Below are 22,306 nucleotides of genomic sequence, written 5' to 3'. Positions count from 1 at the left end.
ACTTTTATGTAGCAAATGCACACCTATTGTTAGTCACCTGACGCGATTTTTTCCATTTTTGTCCATCATCCTTGATTTGGAAACCAACAATGAAATAATGAAAAAGACGTGACGTGACATATTTCTACGAGTTACGATGGAAGTATTGATTTTTTAAATTTGATTTTTATTAAAAAAACACACTTGTCATACTGATCCACATACTAGATCACACTGTAAACTTACCCTGTAGTTCCTACCTACCCAGTGATCTGCTTCTGGCATTACCATCTTCTTGAGGTCGTCAGTCCATCAAACAGGAACAAAGTACTACACTACCTTTACCAGGACGTAGGCTGAAATTTCGATAAATGAAACGTCGATACAAATTTCAATGTTTTATTGAATCACATGTAATAAAAAAGGATTTTAATCACATTCCCATTTTTCCTTCATGCATAATTAATAAATCATCTAACGCATACATGAGCATTTTACGTCTTTAACATTTGTGAGAATCATGATTAAAAAACAAAATATTAGACAAAATTCCCTCATTATTTACATTATAGTCAAACATATTGTTATCTTGACTTTTCAACAAAACTTTGTATATAATACATAATAATTTTCTAATAATACATAATTAAATCTTTGAAAGCAAAATAAATTATAAAATATTGATTTAATAATTATTTGTTATTGCACTATTAATTGAAATTGTAAAACTTTCGTAATTTTATAACAATGGTATTAGACGAAACAATCATGTCTCATTGAAATTTTCATCCCAAAATTAAAGTAAATGAATTTTCATTTGCTAGAAATGATTCACTTACTCAATATTAGTTTGTAAAAATATAATTGGAGAGACGATCGTGTTAGAGGTAAGTTAATGTCTACATTATTTCACATAATCTTTGGTATTATACAAAAACATAATTATTATTTGAAATAAATAACTATGATAGTCTCGATAACTGAATTAAAACATTATTATTAACCATTAATTCAACTTTACATTAGTAGTTAATTACCTTTGTACATTATTACATTAAAAGTACACATCATCAATTTTTCAAAATTGTGCGATGAATTAAAAATCAAAGATTGTAACAATTGAAAACAGTTTATACAGTTTTACATACTAAACTTTATAAATTAAAATTATTTTAGCTTATAGCCCGTTTATATTCATTTCCCTATCTCTCTTCAAGAGACCTACCTATCCTTAATCGAAATTTCGAAATTTATTTAGTATTCGCTAAGTTTTTTTATATTTACAATCTCATTTTATCAGTCATTGTCTCAAAATTTCACCTAAAACTTCTATGAGGAATGTCTAATGTATGTATTCGAGTAATTTATAGTAACTTCCATTTTGTTATTATTTAACCATAGTAACCAATAAGTTAAATAAATAAGAACATAAAATAGTACAACATCAGTAAAATTGTCTACGTTTGGGTATAAAATTAATTACTGAAACAAAAGTTCTAGCATGCAATAGTCTAAGCCTAAACAAAATAAATTAAATAATATTATCATTTCTAATGGATGGAAAAACATTCAATTTACTTGACATACAACTCACGTGTTCAGCCAACATCCATTACTGGTTCTTGACAAAGTAAATATTTAACTGGGATCCTTGCAATGTCGAGTTACATTGGTTTGACATACAAACAATATGAGTATCAAAAGTAAAATGGCACGTCGTGGCAGTCATTAAATTTTCACCTCTCATTTCATTGTTACTTCAAACAAGACTTCAAAACATTTGCGAAAATGTCTCATTTTTTATTATTTTCCACGAAAACGTTGGATGATATGACTACTACTTACACTCATCTTAAATTGATATGCTCTCGAATGATATAATATTGTTTTCTCGCTAAACAATTGAAGTAACAAAAGACGTTAGGATTATTAATAATGAAACAAAATTAATCATATACAACCTTTTATCTTCTGAAAATAAAGCTCAAATTCAGCAATCGACCCAATTGTTCTTAATTTAAGACTTAACTAACCTGACTATGATAAGGGCAACGTTACACGCAGCTTTCTTGATGCGCCGCGAGTAGAGGCGTTCTTGTTGTAACCACTTCTCTGTGAGATCTCGCAACACCGTTCAGTATGCTACGACCGGAGTCACTCTGCGAATAAAATTAAACCTTCACATATTCGCTAAAAACTGAATTTAATGTAGGTACACATCGTGGAACAAGACGAGCGAATACTGAAACTGGGTGCGGAGCAAAATGTGCGCATTCGCCGATATCATAGGCTCCATGATACAAACAATAACCAGTCTAATTGTGGTAGGCACACATGTCAAAATGTTAGTAAGCTAACCTATGAATCTGTGTACTGGGCGTAAGGCGAGACGGGTAAGCACGGCGACTAGGTGCGGGGCAAAATGTGCGCACTCGCCGAAATCATCTCTCGGAGAGACAACAAAACCAACCATATTTTAACAGGCACAGATGCTATTAATTAAGCTAGTATGCTAACCTGTGAGTCTGTGTACTGGACGTGAGGCGAGACGGGCGAGCACGGCGACTGGGTGCGGGGAAAACTGTGCACACTTGACAATATCTTCAACTTCAAAACGACGGGTGTGCAAATCTTTTCTAGATAAAGGAGCCTTTCGAAGCGAGCGTCAATAGCGTCAGTGGCACCGCGACAGTGACGCCGCAACAGAGCGACAAATAGAATGTTCTATGCAAATGTATGAAATTCTGGGGAACATCATTCAAACGCAGCGACAATTCGCGGCGTTAGTGACGCAGCGTTGGTGGCACTTGACCAAAGATAAAGACGCTGCGTCTGTGACGCTTAGTTCGAAAGGTTGCCTTAAGAACGATCTATATTATATTGCATCTTTTATTTATTTTGTTAATAAGCTGACCTGTGAATCTGTGTACTGCGCGTGAGGAGAGACGGGCGAACACGGCGACTGAGTGCGGGGCAAACTGTGCGCACTCGCCGAAATCTTCGGTTCCGGCGTCGCCGCCACCGCCGCGTACGAAGGCGGCTCAGGCGCGCACTCCGACACGCCTATGTGAAGGTGCAAGTTAGTTAAGCTGTTGTTAGTCTTGGCATACATTTTTATAAACAAACATTTTTATATTAACAACTTATTATTTTGTTTACATAAGCGGATAAAATGCCACGGTATAAGTGAGATTACGTCTACCGGTACTGTCAGAACTTAAATTTGACATAATATTCATCTATCACTGCCTAAATGTTTAGTTCTACGTATTTTTTTTAATTAGATTTTATACTTTCTTACTGAACCAGACTCTAGAGAATTGAAATATCCCACCATGAAAATGTTATTCATAGTTGAAGGGAAATTAAGGTCAATTGTAAACACCGAGCTAAACAATCTTCGAAAAGCAGAAAGAAATTCATTATTAGAACTGTTTGAAGGAGAAACCGCAGCTTTTCTCGCAAGAATAATAAAAAACAACCTTAATAAACGCCGTCGATCCGGAGCTAGCTAATTTACATCAAAATTAAATAAGCGAGCCGAGCGCCGAATAAGCGATTGCATAAAAAGATTGCAGCCGAGAAACTTTGTTAACAGCGACCGCGGGTTGTTAACTGCTAAACTAATTATTCAGCTAAGAGGAACATCGATAAATAAATACAAAGCTAAACAAACAGAAGGCAACTAACTTGACCCGTTAATCCTCTTTGCTTAAGCTAAAAGACTTGGATGCTTTGCAAGTTCGCCGGCTAATACAAAAATACGGCGGACTGATCGAGAATCGGTGCGAAATCCGTTGGTTAACGTCTGTTTTTGGAACGGTTAATGTATTTGTTTTGTTACGGACAAGTTAACTTATCGAAACTCGTTGCTTATTTTTGTAAGTACAGCTTCGTATTGATTTTGCTGTTACAGTGTAGAGCGAATTCGCGGAGTTTTACTTCGCGTTTTATTTTATATTTTAAATCCGGCTGCTATTATTAACGATTTTTAGTTGTGTTTTTATTGTGATAACTAGAAAGTTGATATTTTTACTTTATCGTTTTCTAGAATTGCATTGTTTGCATTGCAATCTTTGGTTATAAAAACTCGTATTAATAATCGTCACTCGAAACTCAAGACTAAGTCTAAGTCTTTGACCAGTGTGTGTTGCCAGTGGTCGCTTACTATAGGCATCATACATTGCCTGTCAGGACACATTTCTATTCAAATCGATAAAACTATACACAGTTTTGTATTTTGGGACAGTTTCAATTGAACGATCTGGACAGTTCGTTGTATTATTAACCCAATTAGACCTACCGTACCCTATGTGGTACGGTATATTATTGAAAATATTTTGAAGTACCAAACTGTTGTTATTTTGTAAAAATGATTGTGACAGTAAGCTTAAAGTGATTATTTTACATAACAATATTAAAAAATGCGTTTTAACAGGTGGTTTCGGAAATATTTTTAAAATTCCTCGACAGAAAACAAAAAGAATATTTACAATGTATTCAAGAAGGTATATTTCATATTATTCATGGTAAATTATATTATTTATCCATTTTATTTCAAAAATAAAGTACAATAGATATCATAACTACGAAAAAAATATTATTGAGATTATTTTTATACCATTTTTTCTAGTCTAAAATAGGTGTACCCTATAAGGTACAGTAGGTCTATGCATAAGCAAAATCATGCGAGAAAATGTAATTTAATTTTTATTATTTTTCATTGTTTTAGGCTATTGATGCTTCACTTGATTGCCACAACTCTAGAAAAAAAATATAATTTCAGCAAACAAAGCAATTTTGGTATATTTTTACTGCTTTCTTATCAGATGGCCGCTAATGGTGATCAGACTGACGAAGATTCAGGCGATAACGATAGTGTCAATATAAATAATTATCCTCAGAATTTTCTTCGATGGATTTGCTAAATTTCCTTCATCGTATTGTTAAATGCGGTTATTGATAGCAATAAACGTAACAAGTCAGAAGAAGCCAGGTCTTCTTCAGCTATCCTCACTAACTTTGGAGAAGGTAGGAAAAAATAACCAAATGTGATTAGTGCCACATAAAACGACTTACAAGCTATGCCAAGAGTAATACTGGTGATTATGTGATTTTATTTTTATTTTATGTCATACAAAAATAAATAAAAACCTGCTTTGAACAACTAGTATGTTTTGCATGCATATAGACCTACTGTACCCTATATGGTACGGGCTCCCCACGGCCCCCTTTTTATGGATTATTTTTTTAAATATTTTTTTCATTATTTTTATGCTTCCCTTTGTAAGTTCTTGCTGAGAAATCAATTATTATTTACAAAAATAATTATCGGTCTAAATGGGTTAAAGCTATTTCTATTTCGTTTTGAATTTTATTTCGATGAAAGAGTTGGTGTTCGGTTTAGTTTTTTAGCTTTGTGAGCCTTGGATACATTTATAATGGCAACACTGTTCCAAAGTGAGGGTAGAGCTATAATCATTTAGAGTGGAAAATAAATTAAATGAGTATTACATCTACTTAGTCAACAGCTGTACCTATCTATTACTATAGATTAAAAGCTATCACTAAACTCAACTTGACCTCCACTGGTTGGGTTTTTACTAGCGGCTACTCAGAAATTGCAGCGGTAGGAACGAAAGGCGGGAATAGTCCCGTATCTATTAATGCAGATTATTATCTGTCACTATAGGTTACTAGCGGCCGCCCGCGATTTCGTACGCGTGGATTCTGTTCTACCCCCTTAGGGGTTAAATTTTGCAAAATCCCGTCTTAGGTCCAGTTTTTTGATTCGTAGTTAAATTAACCAATAGTCAAATTTGACAGATGTCAATTGACAAGTGGTTAAATATCAGAAAAAAATGTTTTTCGAACAATGGTTAGTTTGACTTTTAGTACATTTTTTTAACAAAATGTAAACATATAGTTATTTTAACTACGAATCACAAAACCGGGCCTTAGTAAGCACCTACTCGTACGTTCTAAAAGGAGCCCCCATGCAAAATTTTAGACTTTTTGGCATTTGTATTTTCTGAAATTTCGTGATGAGTGAGTGAGTCAGTCAGTCAGTCACCTTTCGCTTTTATAGATATAGATTAGATATTATTATGTTGTGGCATTATAATCCACTATCGATATCCGTACAATTAGTTTTCTTATAATCGATAGTTATGCAGCACTATTAAACATTCTTGAAATCTAGAATCAACATTATTCGTCCCCTCGTAACAACTCGCCCAAGCGACATGCATTAGGGCTCCGCTGCACATCGCCACAGATGTTACCGAACTCCGTAGTGTACAGACGAAGGTATCTTTTAACTCTTACGTAATAAGGTGCTGTTTTGCAACAAGAATTTTGTGTACGAATGTGGGTACTGTACGAATTTAAAACATTTAGCTGGGGTGTAATGTTACAAGCAGCAACGGCTTAAACGCTTTACAACTTTAACCCTCGCTGTACGAGGTGGGGTGTGACACACCCCAGGCCTTTAAAAATCGCCATAATTTTAAAAATTTGCAAGTGCTGAATTTGAAATTCTCAGTAGCTGGAATTATGGCGCTGCTGCTTCGATCATCGCTGCAAAATCAGTCCAGCGGTGACTACCAACTGAGTTACATGCCTCTATTTTTCGTAATTTTCACGGAATCTGAAAGTTTCAAGCACTTTTAGTCAAATGAGATGACTTTTAGTGCGAACCTGGAAGTTTAGTACTGAGATCCGAAGATGTATGTGAACATACACTTATGGGCTACAATTTATACTTAGTGATACAATTTATGGGCTACTGAAATGGAACAGCATATTTTATAAATAAATAAAATTGTTACGCTCCCATTTTAAGCATTGAGCATACTCATTTTCTTTCATCAGAATTGTAATAAATTAAAAACCGATGATCAAAATAAATTTATATCCTTCCAGTCTTTAATTTACTTTTAAATTATAAGTAAATATTTTGTACTTTGTTAAATAAAACGGTTGTCATAATTAAAGGCACTAATTAAAAATTATACATAAGAAACTGATTCCTCAATTACAAGAACAACGAAAATTGTGTCTTTTTGTTATTTTATGATAAAAATGTTATAATACACATTTTCAGCTCAGAGCTTTTCTTACACCTAATTAGCATACGTAAGTAATCAATATTAAATATTAAATTCCACCTAAAAAAATGTTCAATGAAAATTTTATCACTTTGTATATTGGGGTATGTCATACCCCACCTGGTACGGGACGTAACTTTTAGTCACCTCGTACACGGAGGGTTAATTTTAATGGTTATTAATAGCTCTTGACGTTTTGATCGACTAAAATCTAAAAATCTACTCGTGTACTGAGGGCTTGTTCCCCGGACATCCCGTTTTTTGCAGAATCCCATTTATTAGTATATGTGTTTCAAAATTAACGTTCACACGAATATCCCGTTTGCAGAGCCCCGTTAAAAAACCGATCCATTCGAATTTGTATTTCGTATTTCAAACACACTTTTATGTTCACACGATAGTTAAGTTCAGTTTTGGGGGATCCTGAATTAAATCATAAAATGCGTGAGTAAGAGTATCTTCTATACTATGTATAATAAAATGTATTATAAATGCGAAAGTAACTCTGTCTGTCTGTCTGTCTTGCTTTCACGCCTAAACCACTGAACCGATTTTGATGAAATTGGCATAGAGATAGTTTGAGTCCCGGGAAAGGACATAGGATAGTTTTTATCCCGGTTTTTGAAACAGAGACGCGCGCGATAAAGTTTTTCTGTGACAGACAAAATTCCACGCAGGCGAAGCCGCGGGCGGAAAGCTAGTATACTATAAACGCTCGATCTAAAACGAAACGTTGAAGTAAGACATCGATCCCCAAAAAAAAACTATACCTCGTAGGAGGTATTTGTAGGTCCAATAGTAGAAGTAGGGGCTAGAAATCACAATAATAACATATCGAAACCGTTGCAACAAAACTAAGTCTCCACTGAACTAGAAAAGCCGCTTTACTCAGAAAAAACAATTGCTTAACGAATTTTGATATTGTTTCCTTTTCACCAGGACTGGACTTGGTGAAAAAGACTATATTTCTCACATTTTGTAAAAGAAAATGAATGAAAATAAGTGTGCTTTACTTAGGATATGAAAAGTTTCAGAATTAAGACTTTATCACCCGTATTCCATACGATGCTTGCTTAAGTGAAGCAGAAAATCTAACGCACAGCGCTCTGTGATTGGTAAGTGTGTCACCCTGTGCGTCCACATGCACTGTGAGGCCTCATAGTAATGTTTGTGAATGCGGGCGTTTGTCTTTGGCGGGTGCGTGACAGTTTATATAAGTTTATAATATGATATAAATTCATTTCAATAACGTTCATATTGTATAATAAACGTATGTTATAATAACACTCGATATAATTTTTTAACATATAATGTTTACTTCATATAATAAATCATTTCTAATAATGTCATTTCAGATACCAATCAAAACGCATAAAGACATTTGATATAAACCTTACTTAATCTAAGACTCATTTGATGTAATTTTGTTTAATATAAATAATATTTCATATAACCATTACATAAAATAAATATTATTTGTTATAACGACTATTTGGTATACTCTTTAATTGATATAATTTCTGATAGATATAACTTTTAGTATGTTCTTCTTTAGCTTGACTTATAAATGACTTTAGTGACAAAAACGAATCGTCGTAAAACCAGGCCTCCGTCACTCGCCTATGCCGGCCGAGATAATTACCTACAGCGCGCGACAACTTCAAGTTGCAAATCAGTCAGGGCCGCCGCGCCTGTCAATACACGCTCGGTCGATCATCGTCACAATCAAGGTTTATTGTTCCAACAGCACTGTTATCCGTCTTTAATGGAAAATCATAATATTTAGGAATAATAATTGTTGTAGTAATTTAAATAATTAAAAAAACTACACTTTTAAATAATTTTGAAATAGTTATGACAAAAAACTGCAAAAAAATGATTTTAGCTAATAAACATGAACTTTACTTCACCGTGTCTATTTTCCGACACTACACCTTTTATAACTGTTTGTCCAATTTCGAATTATCGCAACACTGAAGTTTATTAATAGGTACTTTAGAGATGGTTTGATTATACAAAAACCACTAGATTAAAGTTTACCAATCGTAAATACAATAAATGCTTCTTAAAATTAAGTTTTTATTTATTTTACTTTGTTTAAACAACCCTGACGCTTGAGCTGTGAGGTAGATCAATTCTGAACACAAAAAAATTGCGCTCTTGTGAGCGTAGTAGTAAGGTGCGATTTCGAATGCACCATGTGCGTTGGATATTTTGCATTAATATTATTACCGTTAAAATGTCGGCATCTGATCCTACACAAAGGAGTGCAATTTCTGTTGCTACTATTATGTATTCTGTGGTAAAACCGACTCCACGTAGTCTTGTCTGCCCTACCCCTAGAGTGTAATTTAGAAGCGCGTAGGCACGGAGGGGCGAGGCGGCCCGCGGGCTGAGGAGCAGGTGGCTGGAAGCGAGGCGCCGCGACGAAAACGGCCGAAGACGCGGTGTCGAGCGAAAGCCATCTGCGACGATTAGCACGCGAGGGACCGCCAGAGCCCCGCAGTGCCGGAGCCGTGACAGAAGTCTCAAGTTTTTAGTCAAAGGACATTGTCAGAAACCGCCTAAAAAACCGCCCAAAAACATTAACCCATCATAATTATTTTCTATTTTTTTTAATACATTAAGCACCCTTTCATTCTAATGGACACTTAAGCATTGAAAAATTAAATAAATAAGTCTTTTAACGTTTATTCTATAATACTATTACAACTTCCGGACGTTTTGGTGCGTGGCATGGTCTAAAACCTATCAAGTTCCATAATTTTTGCCGATAAAATCTGTACGAGGCATTACCGTACTTTATTGCTGGGAGTCCATGTATAGTGATGTTCCTGCGGCCATCATAGACAATAAAATATCGATTTTGAAAATAAAATAAATCGATTAAACTGCTTTGAAGACTAGATTTGCGTTAAAAGCTAAAAAGATATTGACAGTTTGACACTATTACAAGAAGATATCTAAAGTGTCCAACTGGTCGAAGGTCGTAAATAAAATAAAAATAATTAGGACCATAAACTGATATTCATGGTATCATAACTGTAAAAGTGTCAGAATCCGTTTGAAACTTCTTGCTTAAAATATTGTAGTCTTTGGCATAGACTACGATGGTAGTCATGGAGATAGGAGTTTGTTATCTCGTGTCAGATGTAAATGGTGAAAAGAAAACTCATGATTCGTGGTATTTTTATGTAATATGTAGGTATTTTATAAAAGTGGAACCCCGAGTGATCTCCAAAACCCATTCTATTATTATATACGATTCGGCTTCGATATCTATAATACAATAGGAGTTTATTTCATGTGTCAGATGACAAGGGTGGAAACAACCTACGATTCATGTTGTTTATTTACGTGCAATATGTGGGCATATTGTAAAAGTGGAATGCCGAGTTGTATTTCTAAAACTTGTTCTATTATTTTATACTATTTGGCTGCGACTCGGCGTGACGACAATACAAAACATTTTTCGCGAATCGGTGTTCATACATTCACACAATACATTAGACGCCATGTTGTCATAAACGACATATTATAAAATCGCTGTGATTTAATATTCTTAATCATTAATTTTATGGCAAGTGTCCATCAGGAATCGTTGTTCTTACACACAGAATCGTATTATTTCGCTTTCGGGTAGTAATATGTCAAAATTGTTGGTTCTATAGGCGAACAATGTATGGAGAACGAACATTGTCCTTTGCATGCTGCATGCCTGCTTGCTTGCTTGCCTGCTTGCTTGCCTGCTTGCTTGCCTGCTTGCTAGCTTGCTTGCTTGCTAGCTTGCTTGCCTGCTTGCTTGCCTGCATGTTAGCTTGCTTGCTCACTTGCTTGCTTGCTCGTTTGCTAGCTTGCTTGTTTGCTTGCTTGCTTGCTGCATGCAATGCTTATTATAACAATTGAACTTTATATAAAATTATTATTGTTATATGATTTAAGTTTTATAGGAAAAGAATTTTATCTCATTTGATTGTTCGACACTTTATTTTTATATGATTTGAATGTTATTTGTTTTAAATTTTATACATTGTAAGTTTTATAGAAAATATTCATTATATCAAACCATTTTATATCAGTTAATAGTTATTTGTCTTAAAATTATTCGTTTTAAAATTATATTATTCGTTTATGTATTATTATTATGTATGTAGTATTGTTTAGTAAATAATTATTATATTAAATGATTTTATATAATTTGATGTTATATCCTCTAAGTATTATATGATATGTAGTTATATCATACATTACACACCCGTCTTTGGCACTTTAAAAAACCGGCCAAGTGCGTGTCGGACTCACTCACAGAGGGTTCCGTACTATTGATGAAATTAAAATTATTATTTTTTTAATTTAAGTTATTTGCATGAAAGATTACGCGGTAATCAGCGGTTTACGATTTACGAGGTATTAAAAAAAAACTACTTACTAGATCTCGTTCAAAACAAGTTTCGTTGGTAGTTTTTATAGTAATGTACATCGTATTCTATGTTTTTTTAGATTTTTCATTTTCTTATTTTAGAAGTTAGACCTACTTTTTTCCACTTTGGAAGCGTCTGTAACGCAAACTATTCGGTTTAGAAAAAAAATATTTTAAAAACCTCGATATCATTTTTGAAGGCCTATCCATCCATAGATACCCCACACGTATGTGTTTGATGAAAAAAAAAACATTTTTGGGTTTCAGTGATAAGTATGGGGAGCCCCCAATATTTATTATATTTTTTTTTTATTTTTGCATCAAAATCTTAATGCGGTTAACAGAATACATCTACCTACCAAGTTTCAACAGTATAGCTCTTATAGTTTCGGAAAAAAATGGCTGTGACATACGGACGGACAGACGGACAGACAGACATGACGAATCTATAAGGGTTCCGTTTTTTTGCCATTTGGCTACGGAACCCTAAAATGGATAGATGATAATATACCAGTATATTTACCTTTACTGAGAGGTATCAGGTCTGGATTCCTGTCATCGGGGCCGTGGGTAGAACTTCTTTTCGGTGCGGTCTTCTGGTTTTTAGAGGATGGTATCGTCACTGTAACAAAATCGAATATTTAGTAATTCAAATTCTATTCATTTAAATCCTTCAAAAGCACTTATAACAGCCCACTAACCAATTTTCTACTTCCCACCTGAACTAAATTAGCCTTTGAAAACTGTAGATTAGTAATTACCGAAATATGTATTTAACGTGGGCGGACACGAGGTAGTATATTCGTCCTTGAAAAAAATGCTTCATTGTGTAAAGTAAAGTTGTAATTAGTTTTTAACCAACTTAAAAAAAAGAGGAGGTTCTCAATTCGAGTGTTTTATTGAATGAAAAGTTCATTCCGTTTAAACATCAATACAACTTCAATTCAACTTTGAATCCAGCCAGTAGTCATTCTCATAATATTTTTACATTTTAATTTCTTCAAAATTATTTAGTTCACTAGTGTTTGTATGACACATACATTTATCTGTAAGTGCCGACGATCAGCGTGCAACTGACTAGCCTTACCACAGATTACAAACGACCTCATGAAGTAAGTATTTTACAAAACATACGGGTCGAATTGAGAACCTCCTCCTTTTTTTGAAGTCGGTTGAAAATGACTTTACGCTTTTTATAAAAGCTAAAAGAAAAGGCCTTCTTAAGTTTCACCCGGCTATTTTAATACTTAACGTTTGTATTAAGTAAGTATAAAGCGACAGACTGGCGTGCAAGAAATTGTTTCGGTTTCTAGGTCGCTGATACGTTTCAAATACTTTAAATACCTATACCTTTTACGTCCAAGGTAATAAGCATATTCAACGACAATATTTGCTGCTTTATTAGTTTAAATATAAAAATAAATTGCCACAAGTAGAACATCTTTTGCGAGCAGTTTTCTCGTGTTATTATACATATTTTTAATCCAAAATTTCTCTCGGGACATAAGAGCCTACTACTAATTTATCGATTTAAAGTTTCTAATCTCGTTATGGAAAGGGCTATTTACAGGATTTCTCAGAAGTATGAAATCAGGCCTGAATATTCCGATAGAAACTATATCCTATATTAAAATATAGCCGAGGGAATAAAATAGTCATAGTTAGTGGTGATATGGCCCTCGAAGTTAATAAAATATGTGGTGGGCTGAGGAAGACTGTTAATGAAAAATTTGTTGGTCAAAAATAAAAATAATTTGAATTTTACGTTTTTTCTTAAACTATTATAAATAAAGTAGATTTACAGAGCTCTATTTCTACTATTTGAGAAGCGATCAGTTATTTATAATGGACACCTAAAAATTATGATAAAGTTAAAATAAAAGAAACAGTTAGAGTAGGCGCACACCGTTGATTTTTAGTTGGCCGATAGTTGTGCCCGATTTTAATTTGTATGAAGAATCGGCCAAATCGAATCGGCGTAGTGTGCGCACTCCCATACAGTCATGCCCATGCCCATACTGATCAACTGCCCGACTAAAATATCGGCCGACGAAAAATCAACGGTGTGCGCCTACTCTTACAAACCTTGATAATCTCTCGCTCGGTGGTGTATCCTCGTCGCGATGAGAGCGAGACACAAGATAAGTGCTACTATGAACGCCACGCCTATTACCACGCCGAACAGCCAGTTCACCTCCCACACTTCTTGTGCTTCTGTGAAAAATACTTTAGATATAGATCGAACTCCATCATTTAACACTTTTTTCGGATATGAGTTAAACTCAAGGACAGCTAAGAATAACCCATTTAAATTATTTGAAACCTAAATAATAGAAAGACACGGGACTTAAAGATAAGGTACAATTTCGTAGCCAACTCCACGCAGCAGTGGACGACATAGTGCTGCCGCGACGCATTGGTTTCTATGAATTACCTACAGACGTGTGGTTAAGTAAGGATGATGCTTCATAGAAATAATTAGTAATCAGGTGTTAAAACGTCACATCTCTGCTCCTAGGCCATACAGATAACGATAACCCGAAGATTTTCGTTATCGAAGTGAGCAGCCAAGTATTCGCGTATATTTCGATGTTTTTTTGCATAGTTGGAAGACTTTCCTCCTGTGTCAAATCAATGTCGCCCGATCGTTTGTTTTATGTTATTTTATTTTTTCTGTATTGACCCAGGGGTACGTGAAGTCAGCCATCTTCTTACATTAAAAAAACTAAGAACGTGTTTATTCATCCCACCACACAGTTTAAACACTAAATTGGCTGCTCCCACCCATGTTGTTTTGCTCAAAGTTAATGTTTTTTGCGTCGGTGCCTCACTCGCCCCCGCGTACTAAAATTGTCTTTTTTCTATAGATTTTGACAAAGGCTTTTGTGGCAGTTCGCAGACACTCCCCAACTCCCACGGTTTGCTATGCCTATCGTAATAGTGTGGGTAGGGTTTAACTTGGTATGAAATATCGGTAATTTTTTCACAATTTTGACATGTAGATAGTGAATATTATAAATAAATTTCTTATTCTTATATCGCGTTAAGTTTGCGGGAATACATTGCATTCAAATGGAGTAGAGAAGACAATCTAGTGTGTTGACTTTTAAAGACTGGTGATCATCATTAGATGATGATTACCAGTATTGATACCTGGCAAGGAAATGCTATCATCAGAATGTAGTGTACCTTGCTGCCTAAGCCATGGATGGACCTATATTTTCCGCTTAAATCCATTCGTTTTAGGTTCATAAATACAAACACTGTTTATTTATGCGTGTACCTACTTATAAAAACCAAAACAGATTTTGTGACTCCAGCCAGTGGCTCTAAATAAGATCATAGCCCTGTCTTTCTAATAAAATTTTCAGGATTTTTTTTTAAATACTTGTCTCAAAGGAAATTTTATTGGTAAACTCACCTGTCCTCGGCGAAAGTCGTAGCGCAGTTTCGACAATAAACGTCACGTGCTCCGACCTCCCCCTGTTATTGGCTGCGTACACCACGAGCTTCAGCTGCCTCTTAGCTCCCAATCTTCGGAGGTTCCATAGCGCAGCACCATTGGTGGCGTTGACGACTAGCCCCTCGTTACCCCATACTTATTGGTAAACTCACCTGTCCTCGGCGAAAGTCGTGGCGCAGTTTCAACAATAAACGTCACGTGTTCCGACCTCCCTCTATTATTGGCTGCGTACACCACTAGCTTCAGCTGCCTCTTAGCTCCCAATCTTCGGAGGTTCCATAGTGCTGCCCCATTGGTGGCGTTGACGACTAGCCCCTCGTTTCCCCATACTTCTGCTATGTACACGCAGTTGAGGCCTCCCTCGTAGCCTGAAAGAGAAAGAATTATAAGGGGATTTGGATTTAAAAGAAGAATTAAGCTCTAGTAGGGCTGAAGATATGTAAATAATTCCTTAAAGGGATATAAAATTGTAACCCATTTATCATTTACTCGTAGAGGTAAGATAGATGATTCGCAAAGACACCTAAATATAAAGCATTAAAAGAATTCAGGGTGTGTAAGAAAATTGAGCATCTTATTACGATTTGATCAAAGTCTCTGTCATTTCTATTTGTTTGACAAAACACTATTTTATGAACCTAATTTTAAACCCAATTTCGTTCATTATGTTGCGTAAAAGTAAAAAAAAAAATTCGTCACAACAACTTTTGACTGAAAACTGGTAATAAGTAATACTAACTAATATTATTATACATGAATGAAAAAGCCCTAAAGAATCAAAGGTATGTTTTTCTTAAGCTTCAATGGAATTAAAATTTCATGCTTAAGTCTGTGTCGCATCTCGTATACTAATTAACTAAATATATTTAAGCACACAAACGCTTCTATTTCTTTTTCTAATTTTGGAAACTAAGAATCTTAATTACTAGAACTCGTATTAAATATTCAATGTCTTTTTACTACATACCTAATTAAGGACCCGTGAGCCTAATCTACTTTTTATGTCAAAACTTGTTAGAAATTAACAAGCCAAATATACATATAGGGTGACATTGCAAGGTGTTGCTAAGTTTTAGGGAGCGATTTCGAATCGATTTACGTAAGGAAAAATATTATTTCTATGCGCTGCATTTGCTTCGCTCATAAAAAAATTAGCACACTTATTTAACAGCGATTATTTAGAAGCCTTGAAAACTTAAGATATAGGCCACCACGAATTTTTTTTTTATAAAAACACTTCTGTAAAAAATAATAACGATAAAGTCGTATTGTTATTTTGTTTTATAGGGTTTTTTTTTAAAAAAATGGCGATATCAAAGTCACCCTGTATTTAGGAACAAAAACTTTCTTAATGGGCACTATTTGGGATATAGAGTTTGAAACAGTTTTAAGCTCTAATCACATTTCGCATATCTAATTACTGAAAATATTCAGACCCCGCTTATTTACCAACCAAAATGTTTTAGTAGTTTTTGTTTTCATATTGTTTAGTAAATTGTGAGTAATATTGACGCAATCTTCTATTTAATTTTATTTGCGATATTATAACTGTATTAGAATGTTAATAAATAACACCCTTAACTGTATTTTTTTAACATAATGTAAGTCCTATTGTACTTTTGCTGTACCTTTCCAAATAAAATAAAATAAACTTGAATATATCAGAACAAATTAATGTCCTAATTCTAAATTAAGTTCATTAAGTTAATCCTAAGTCAGGAGATACAGAATTAATAGTATTGATTCTTCATTTTCGAGAATACTAGTCTATTATTAGAAACACTTAATTAATATCAAAATATCTTTTTCACAGTGATTCCACAAAAATAAACTAATTGAATTTAAAAGACGATAGTTCAAAGTCACTATAATTAATTAACTAACTGGCGGAAATTAATTAATGTTGGAGCACTATTTACTGGTGTCTTCAAGAAATTGATGCTATTTTTGGTTTCCTATATTTCTAGGATGATATTATTTTTAAATCATTGACTATTCTCTTATGGCCAGGTTACTAAACCTTTGGTTGTCACCAGTCATCAGCTTTGCAATGGGGGGAAGTCGAACCTTAACCTCGAACTCCTCCTATGTTCTTCTGATTAATTTCGTTGCGCGTCCAATGACAGTTTAACTTTCCCCCGGGGTAAACTTGACATTTATTGGTTGGGTTTTTATTGGCGGTCAAGCTGTAGATCCACAGAAGCTACACAGAAGTTGCAGCGGTGGGAACGAGAGGTAGGAATAGTCCCGTATGGTCAGATGGCCAAACATTACATTTTTAGTTTCAATATTGAAGTAATGGTCTTGCTTAAAATTGCTTAATCGAAAAACACAGAGCATTCTATTTTTTAAAGTTCACATAAAATACACAATTACACCCGTATTCACAAACGATGCTTGCTTAAGTGAAGCAGCAAGTCGAACGCACAGCGTTGGATAGAGCTCTGTGATTGGTTCGTGTGTAACCCTTTGCGTCCACGGGCACTGTTAGATGTTAGTTACATTTCAGGAATTAGGTTAATGTATGTACAAAAAGTACCTAACCGACTACAGAAGCTGCTAATGTTAATTACAATTCCAATATAGTGTGAGCTCGCTGAAGATTAAGATGTTTTTAAGCGACCTCACTTGATTACTGAGGTGCTTAAGCCCCGATTAATTTTGTCGAAACTTGCAAGTAATTTGTGTGATTAATTGTTTCTTCACCTAATTTTCCTTGGCAATTAAAGTGCCGGTAAATTTGCCGTTTTTAGAACACTAGAATAATATTCAAAGTCTTTAAAATTGAATCAAAGTTTTTAAAATTGAGATAAACTTTTTTTTATTAGGTAATGTCAAGTATTTGACCGCAATCGCACCTGGTGTTCATTAAGATGCAGTCTAGGCTGATACATAATATATCGGCCCTGTAAGTGCCTATTCACTCTCGCCTTAAAAACTATAGTTTTCAAGTAAATACGTCATGATACCAGTTTAGTAATCCTTTTTTATATCCATAAGGAACCACTGTCTAGTTAGTGTAAGCAAGCTGCAGTTGGCGTCTAGGCTGCATGAGCTATAAGCATTGAATCAAAATGATCCTAAGCTTTAGGGCCTCAGACAACAATATTAATCAGAATATCAAACAGCTACATTAATCTAGCTTGTAATGTAATGATTAATATTGAAGAAAATTAATTATTTGTGATTTTGTGTGTGATTAAAAACTGCTAAGTTTGTTCGTTCGTTCGTTTCAGCCGAACGAACTTGTCCACTGCTGAACAAAGGCCTCCCCCAAGGTTTTCAACAAAGCACGGTCCTGCACTGCCCATTTTAAGAAATTGGTACCTAATAAACTTGAAATAAATCGAATTGGTGGAATTCAATTTTAACAAGTTATTTAAAAATTTAGTACGATATGTGATTCTTACCGCTAAAAAAATTTAATGCTAAGAAATTATTAAAGAGGTCTATAACTTTGTATTGCCTCTTCATTTTCTTGATAATATCATTACAGATTTAATCTCCAAAAGTATTTTGTATCTACTCAGTCGGCACCATTTGCAAAATATAACCTCTTTACGGTAATGGTTTGATGAAAATTCCTGTTGAGAATTTTAGTCTGGTACTAATTATCTTTTACGATAACAACCCGAACAATAACATAATTAACGGACGCCTCATTTTCAGCTACCGTTTTTCAGGAAAATATTCAGTACACTTTGTATGCTCCCGATTTGAGGAAATTCAATGTTTTATATCCGAAACAGTTCCCTCGTCAAAGTGGTTTTCGGGGAAATGACAATATCAGATAGTCCGAAAGCTGTTTTCCCAAATAATGTTGAAATCGAAATTCCGCGAAATGTGTAAGTATTTCTATATTTACCAAATTGATACTCATGTTTTGATTATTCTGTTTTTATTTTTTGTAGCTGCTTAAAATTATTGTATCAAAAAGATTCCTTTTAATAAGAAATAAGGAAAGTAGACGGGAGACCATACAATTTGGAGAAACGCTTTAAGCTCCACGCGCCTTCTTACACCGAATATTATAAGTAAGTGCCTACACTACTAGTCACTGAGAAAATTCCCGTACGTGTTTCTTATTTAAATAAATTCAATCTACCTTTTTGTACTGTACGTACATACTTACCCACTCGTTGCCTATTACAGTAAACTCTAAATTGCAGATAATCTATTAGTGATTAGGAATGAAAGAGAATAAATGCCGATTAGACAATATTGCCCGTTTTCACCATCAATCCCTCATTTTTAAGTGACCCCTATGGTAACACATAACAGGAATTTTGTTTTCATAGGGAGCACTTGTATCGGGCGTTAATGACTTGTTGATGATGATGATAAACAAAACTTACCTGCCAAGCACATGAGGTCCAACGAGTCGTCAGTCAAATTGTACACTGTACAATTGGTCGGCGGATCTGGCCTGGTCGCGGGCAGCAGCGTATAGATACAAGGCGAGGTCTGCTGACCAGCCAAGTTGGTGGCGCGGCAGGATAGCGTGCCGTAGTCCACGTCTGCTACCGGGGTGTATGTCAATACTGATCTACCCTCGTTCGCTTCAACGGTGAAGCGGTCCTGAAAGAGAAATTTTGGTTAGAAACATGCTTTAACTGTTAAGCGGCCTTGAAAAACATTTTGAGGTAAAGGGTATTCTGTAAAATAGTTTGTGACTTGGTGTTAAATTAATACTGTTTCTGTTGATCCCCTTGAGTTGATGGACTATTGAGTTGATGAGGGCTATGAACGTGACGTTTGGTTGGGATTTTGTTATGATTTGTTGTGGTTTATAGGGGTCAATCCGTAAATTGTTGCATGTCATCTCGTGCTCATGCCGGAGTCTGCTTGAAAACATAGCTTGAAAGCTACGTATTGTTGGATCTCTCTCTCTCTTTTCACGTTTGGTAGCAGACTGTATCCATTAGCAGACTGCAACTAAACGCCCTTGGAGCTCAGAACTTTCGAAGTTCAATAAAAACTGTGAGCACATTATTAGGTACTTTAACCAAAATCGCAAAAGTGCCGAAGACAAAAAAAAAATCTGTTTCTGTTCGTTTTAATGAATAACTAATAAGTTTAGTGTACACACACAATTACGATTATTTCCGTTCCAGGCAAACTAAAACCAAAGCTAGGGACTGAAATTCGCTGCCTGCTGCTGTTTTTCCTGAACACTATAATCCGGGCCTTTTCAAGGCGAGGGTGAATCGGCACTTACATGGCAGATAATTCCATCTTAGACTGCATCTCACTTAATACCAGATGCGATTGTGGTCAAATACCTGCCTTGTTAAGCATAAAAAAGTGTGATTTTTGTACTCGTTTTCAGTAATAGGACATATTTATAGTTACAGGACTTTATACTCGTAGGTATACTTCGTTCCTCTGTATGTGTCTAGTTGTATGTTTCTTTTCAGAAAGTTATTCATACTGTAAAGTAGAATATTTCGCTCTTATAACGTGTGGAACTAGGGCGGTCTAGGTCAACGTGCTGTTACGTGCAAATTGTGTGTGCTTACACGAACCGAACGTCCAATGCAGAGGTATTCAATTTTTAAGGTAACTAGAAATTGATATAAAGTAGGCAATGTAACAGAAAGGAACGTTATCGAAGTAAGCGTTATTTCTTCTAAAGTACCTAGAGTCGAAGGCACAGACATCAGACTGTATTTTTGTTATAGTTCATGCAACTCACGAAAGCTAGTGAGTCAACTTGTGACCGTGTGTGTGTACGTGTAAATGCACATAACGATAGTGTAGTCTATCAAAACTTTTGAAAAATGAACACCACACATATAAAGCTCACTCCCCCTCGTGAATTGCAACAACTATACAATGTCGTACTTATTAAAATGACATAGGATACAACAGTATTTAACTTCATGTAACCGTTAAGTATGTTACATTTTTATTGGCATTATAATTCTTTGACTACCTACTCTCTAGTAGAAAGAAGCCGTCATTAGTATTTTGTTCGAAACTCTACTAAACGTTTTACGCTGATAACAGCTTAATATAACGAAAAATAAAACGTTATATAATTAAATTAGAGTCGTCGACGACAGCGAGATGGGAGGGCCGAAAAACTTTGGCCCTCACCATGTACTTTGTAGGACTTTGTAGCTCATAAAATAAGGTCGTAAATGCCAAACGTAGGGCGAGGCGATAACTCTAAGAGTCGAGGAAATTGAAAAATAAAATTCTGGGAATTCCACAAATACAAAGATCGGGTGATAATGCGGATCAGCTGTAAAAAAATACAATTCCGATAGGAAATTAAGAGGAAACGTTATGGGTTTACATTAAAAAATATGATACTCTGATGTCCATAATAATAATCTACAATTTAAATCCGAATAACGTGTAATGGAAGCTTCGAATGAACTGATTATTATCCCTTGGTCACTACTCATGGGTCAGTGAGACCCTGCCAACTTTAAAACCTACGTTTACTGGTAATGACCCCTAACGACTGCGAGTCCCCCGCCCGTGTATTTTCAATACGGCGCTCGCTGCTTCGCATGGTGGGTGTTTCCAGTGGATTAGTGCATTATTCGCGCCAAAATAGCAAAAACAGGGTCACAGTGACCCTTGAGTAGCAAAGACAGGCGATAAAAAAATATCATGTGATATTTTTTTAGGTTCTTTTTATGTGTAAAATACTATTTGTTTGAGGGTTTGTTTTGTACTTACTGTGTAGCTTTTTGTCGTCGTCTTTTTCTTCATTTTGGTTTGGTTTTTCATAGGTATGGGTGGTAGAAATACGCTCACGGATGTAGAAATTGTCAATGTTTTGTTGCTTGATGATGGTGATTTTAATGAGGTGGATACTTCCACGATACAAGGCCCCTCCACCTCTGCTTCTTTACACAGCATCAGTAAATCGGCCAAACTTCCTACGAGGGCTTGATATGAAGATATACCTACCTTACGCATAGCAGCGAATTTGCAATAAAAAGATTCCCCGACAATTGCGTCTGATAACTTCAAGGATATACAAACTGCCTATGCCTGAAAGATCTGTTCCAGTTGTCTCTAATGTGGTATCTAAAAGGAAACTTTGCAGCATTTGTTCCTATAAAAAAGATCGCAAACCCAAATTTCTTACTGTAAAATACCCATTTGCAATCATATGCTCAATTAATGTTCCTCCAAACTGTTTAGTTAACAATTAAAGTTGTTATTTCATTGCATTATAAACCCTTTTTATTAAATAATGTGTTTTACTCCAAAAACCGCAATAGTTATGAAGATATACAAAGTTTTATAGCAGGGTCAAAATGACCCTTGAGTAGTGACCGTGTAAAAAATATTTTGAGTAGTAGCCAAGGGTTA

At 35.1% G+C, this 22,306-nt stretch overlaps 1 protein-coding gene across 1 annotated transcript in view; it reads right to left on the bottom strand.

Moving 5' to 3' along the window:
* Nucleotides 1–420: 420 nt before the first annotated feature.
* The window catches only part of LOC114363710 (nephrin), a 54,104-nt gene continuing 32,218 nt past the window's right edge, over nucleotides 421–22,306 (bottom strand). The window contains exons 10-15 of the mRNA XM_028319510.1: nucleotides 19,327–19,549; nucleotides 15,124–15,339; nucleotides 13,594–13,722; nucleotides 12,032–12,130; nucleotides 2,894–3,042; nucleotides 421–2,138 (exon numbers count right to left, since the gene is read on the bottom strand). Coding sequence (XP_028175311.1) covers nucleotides 2,034–2,138; nucleotides 2,894–3,042; nucleotides 12,032–12,130; nucleotides 13,594–13,722; nucleotides 15,124–15,339; nucleotides 19,327–19,549 — 921 coding nt within the window. The 3' untranslated portion in view covers nucleotides 421–2,033. The remainder of the gene's footprint in view (nucleotides 2,139–2,893; nucleotides 3,043–12,031; nucleotides 12,131–13,593; nucleotides 13,723–15,123; nucleotides 15,340–19,326; nucleotides 19,550–22,306) is intronic.

The sequence above is a fragment of the Ostrinia furnacalis genome, unplaced genomic scaffold (assembly GCF_004193835.3).
Source record: "Ostrinia furnacalis isolate ACB-3 unplaced genomic scaffold, ASM419383v2 OfSCF7237, whole genome shotgun sequence".
Taxonomy (NCBI): Eukaryota; Metazoa; Arthropoda; class Insecta; order Lepidoptera; family Crambidae; genus Ostrinia; species Ostrinia furnacalis.
The sequence above is the reverse complement of the archived record's forward strand: the minus strand, read 5'-3'. Positions and strand labels throughout refer to the sequence as shown.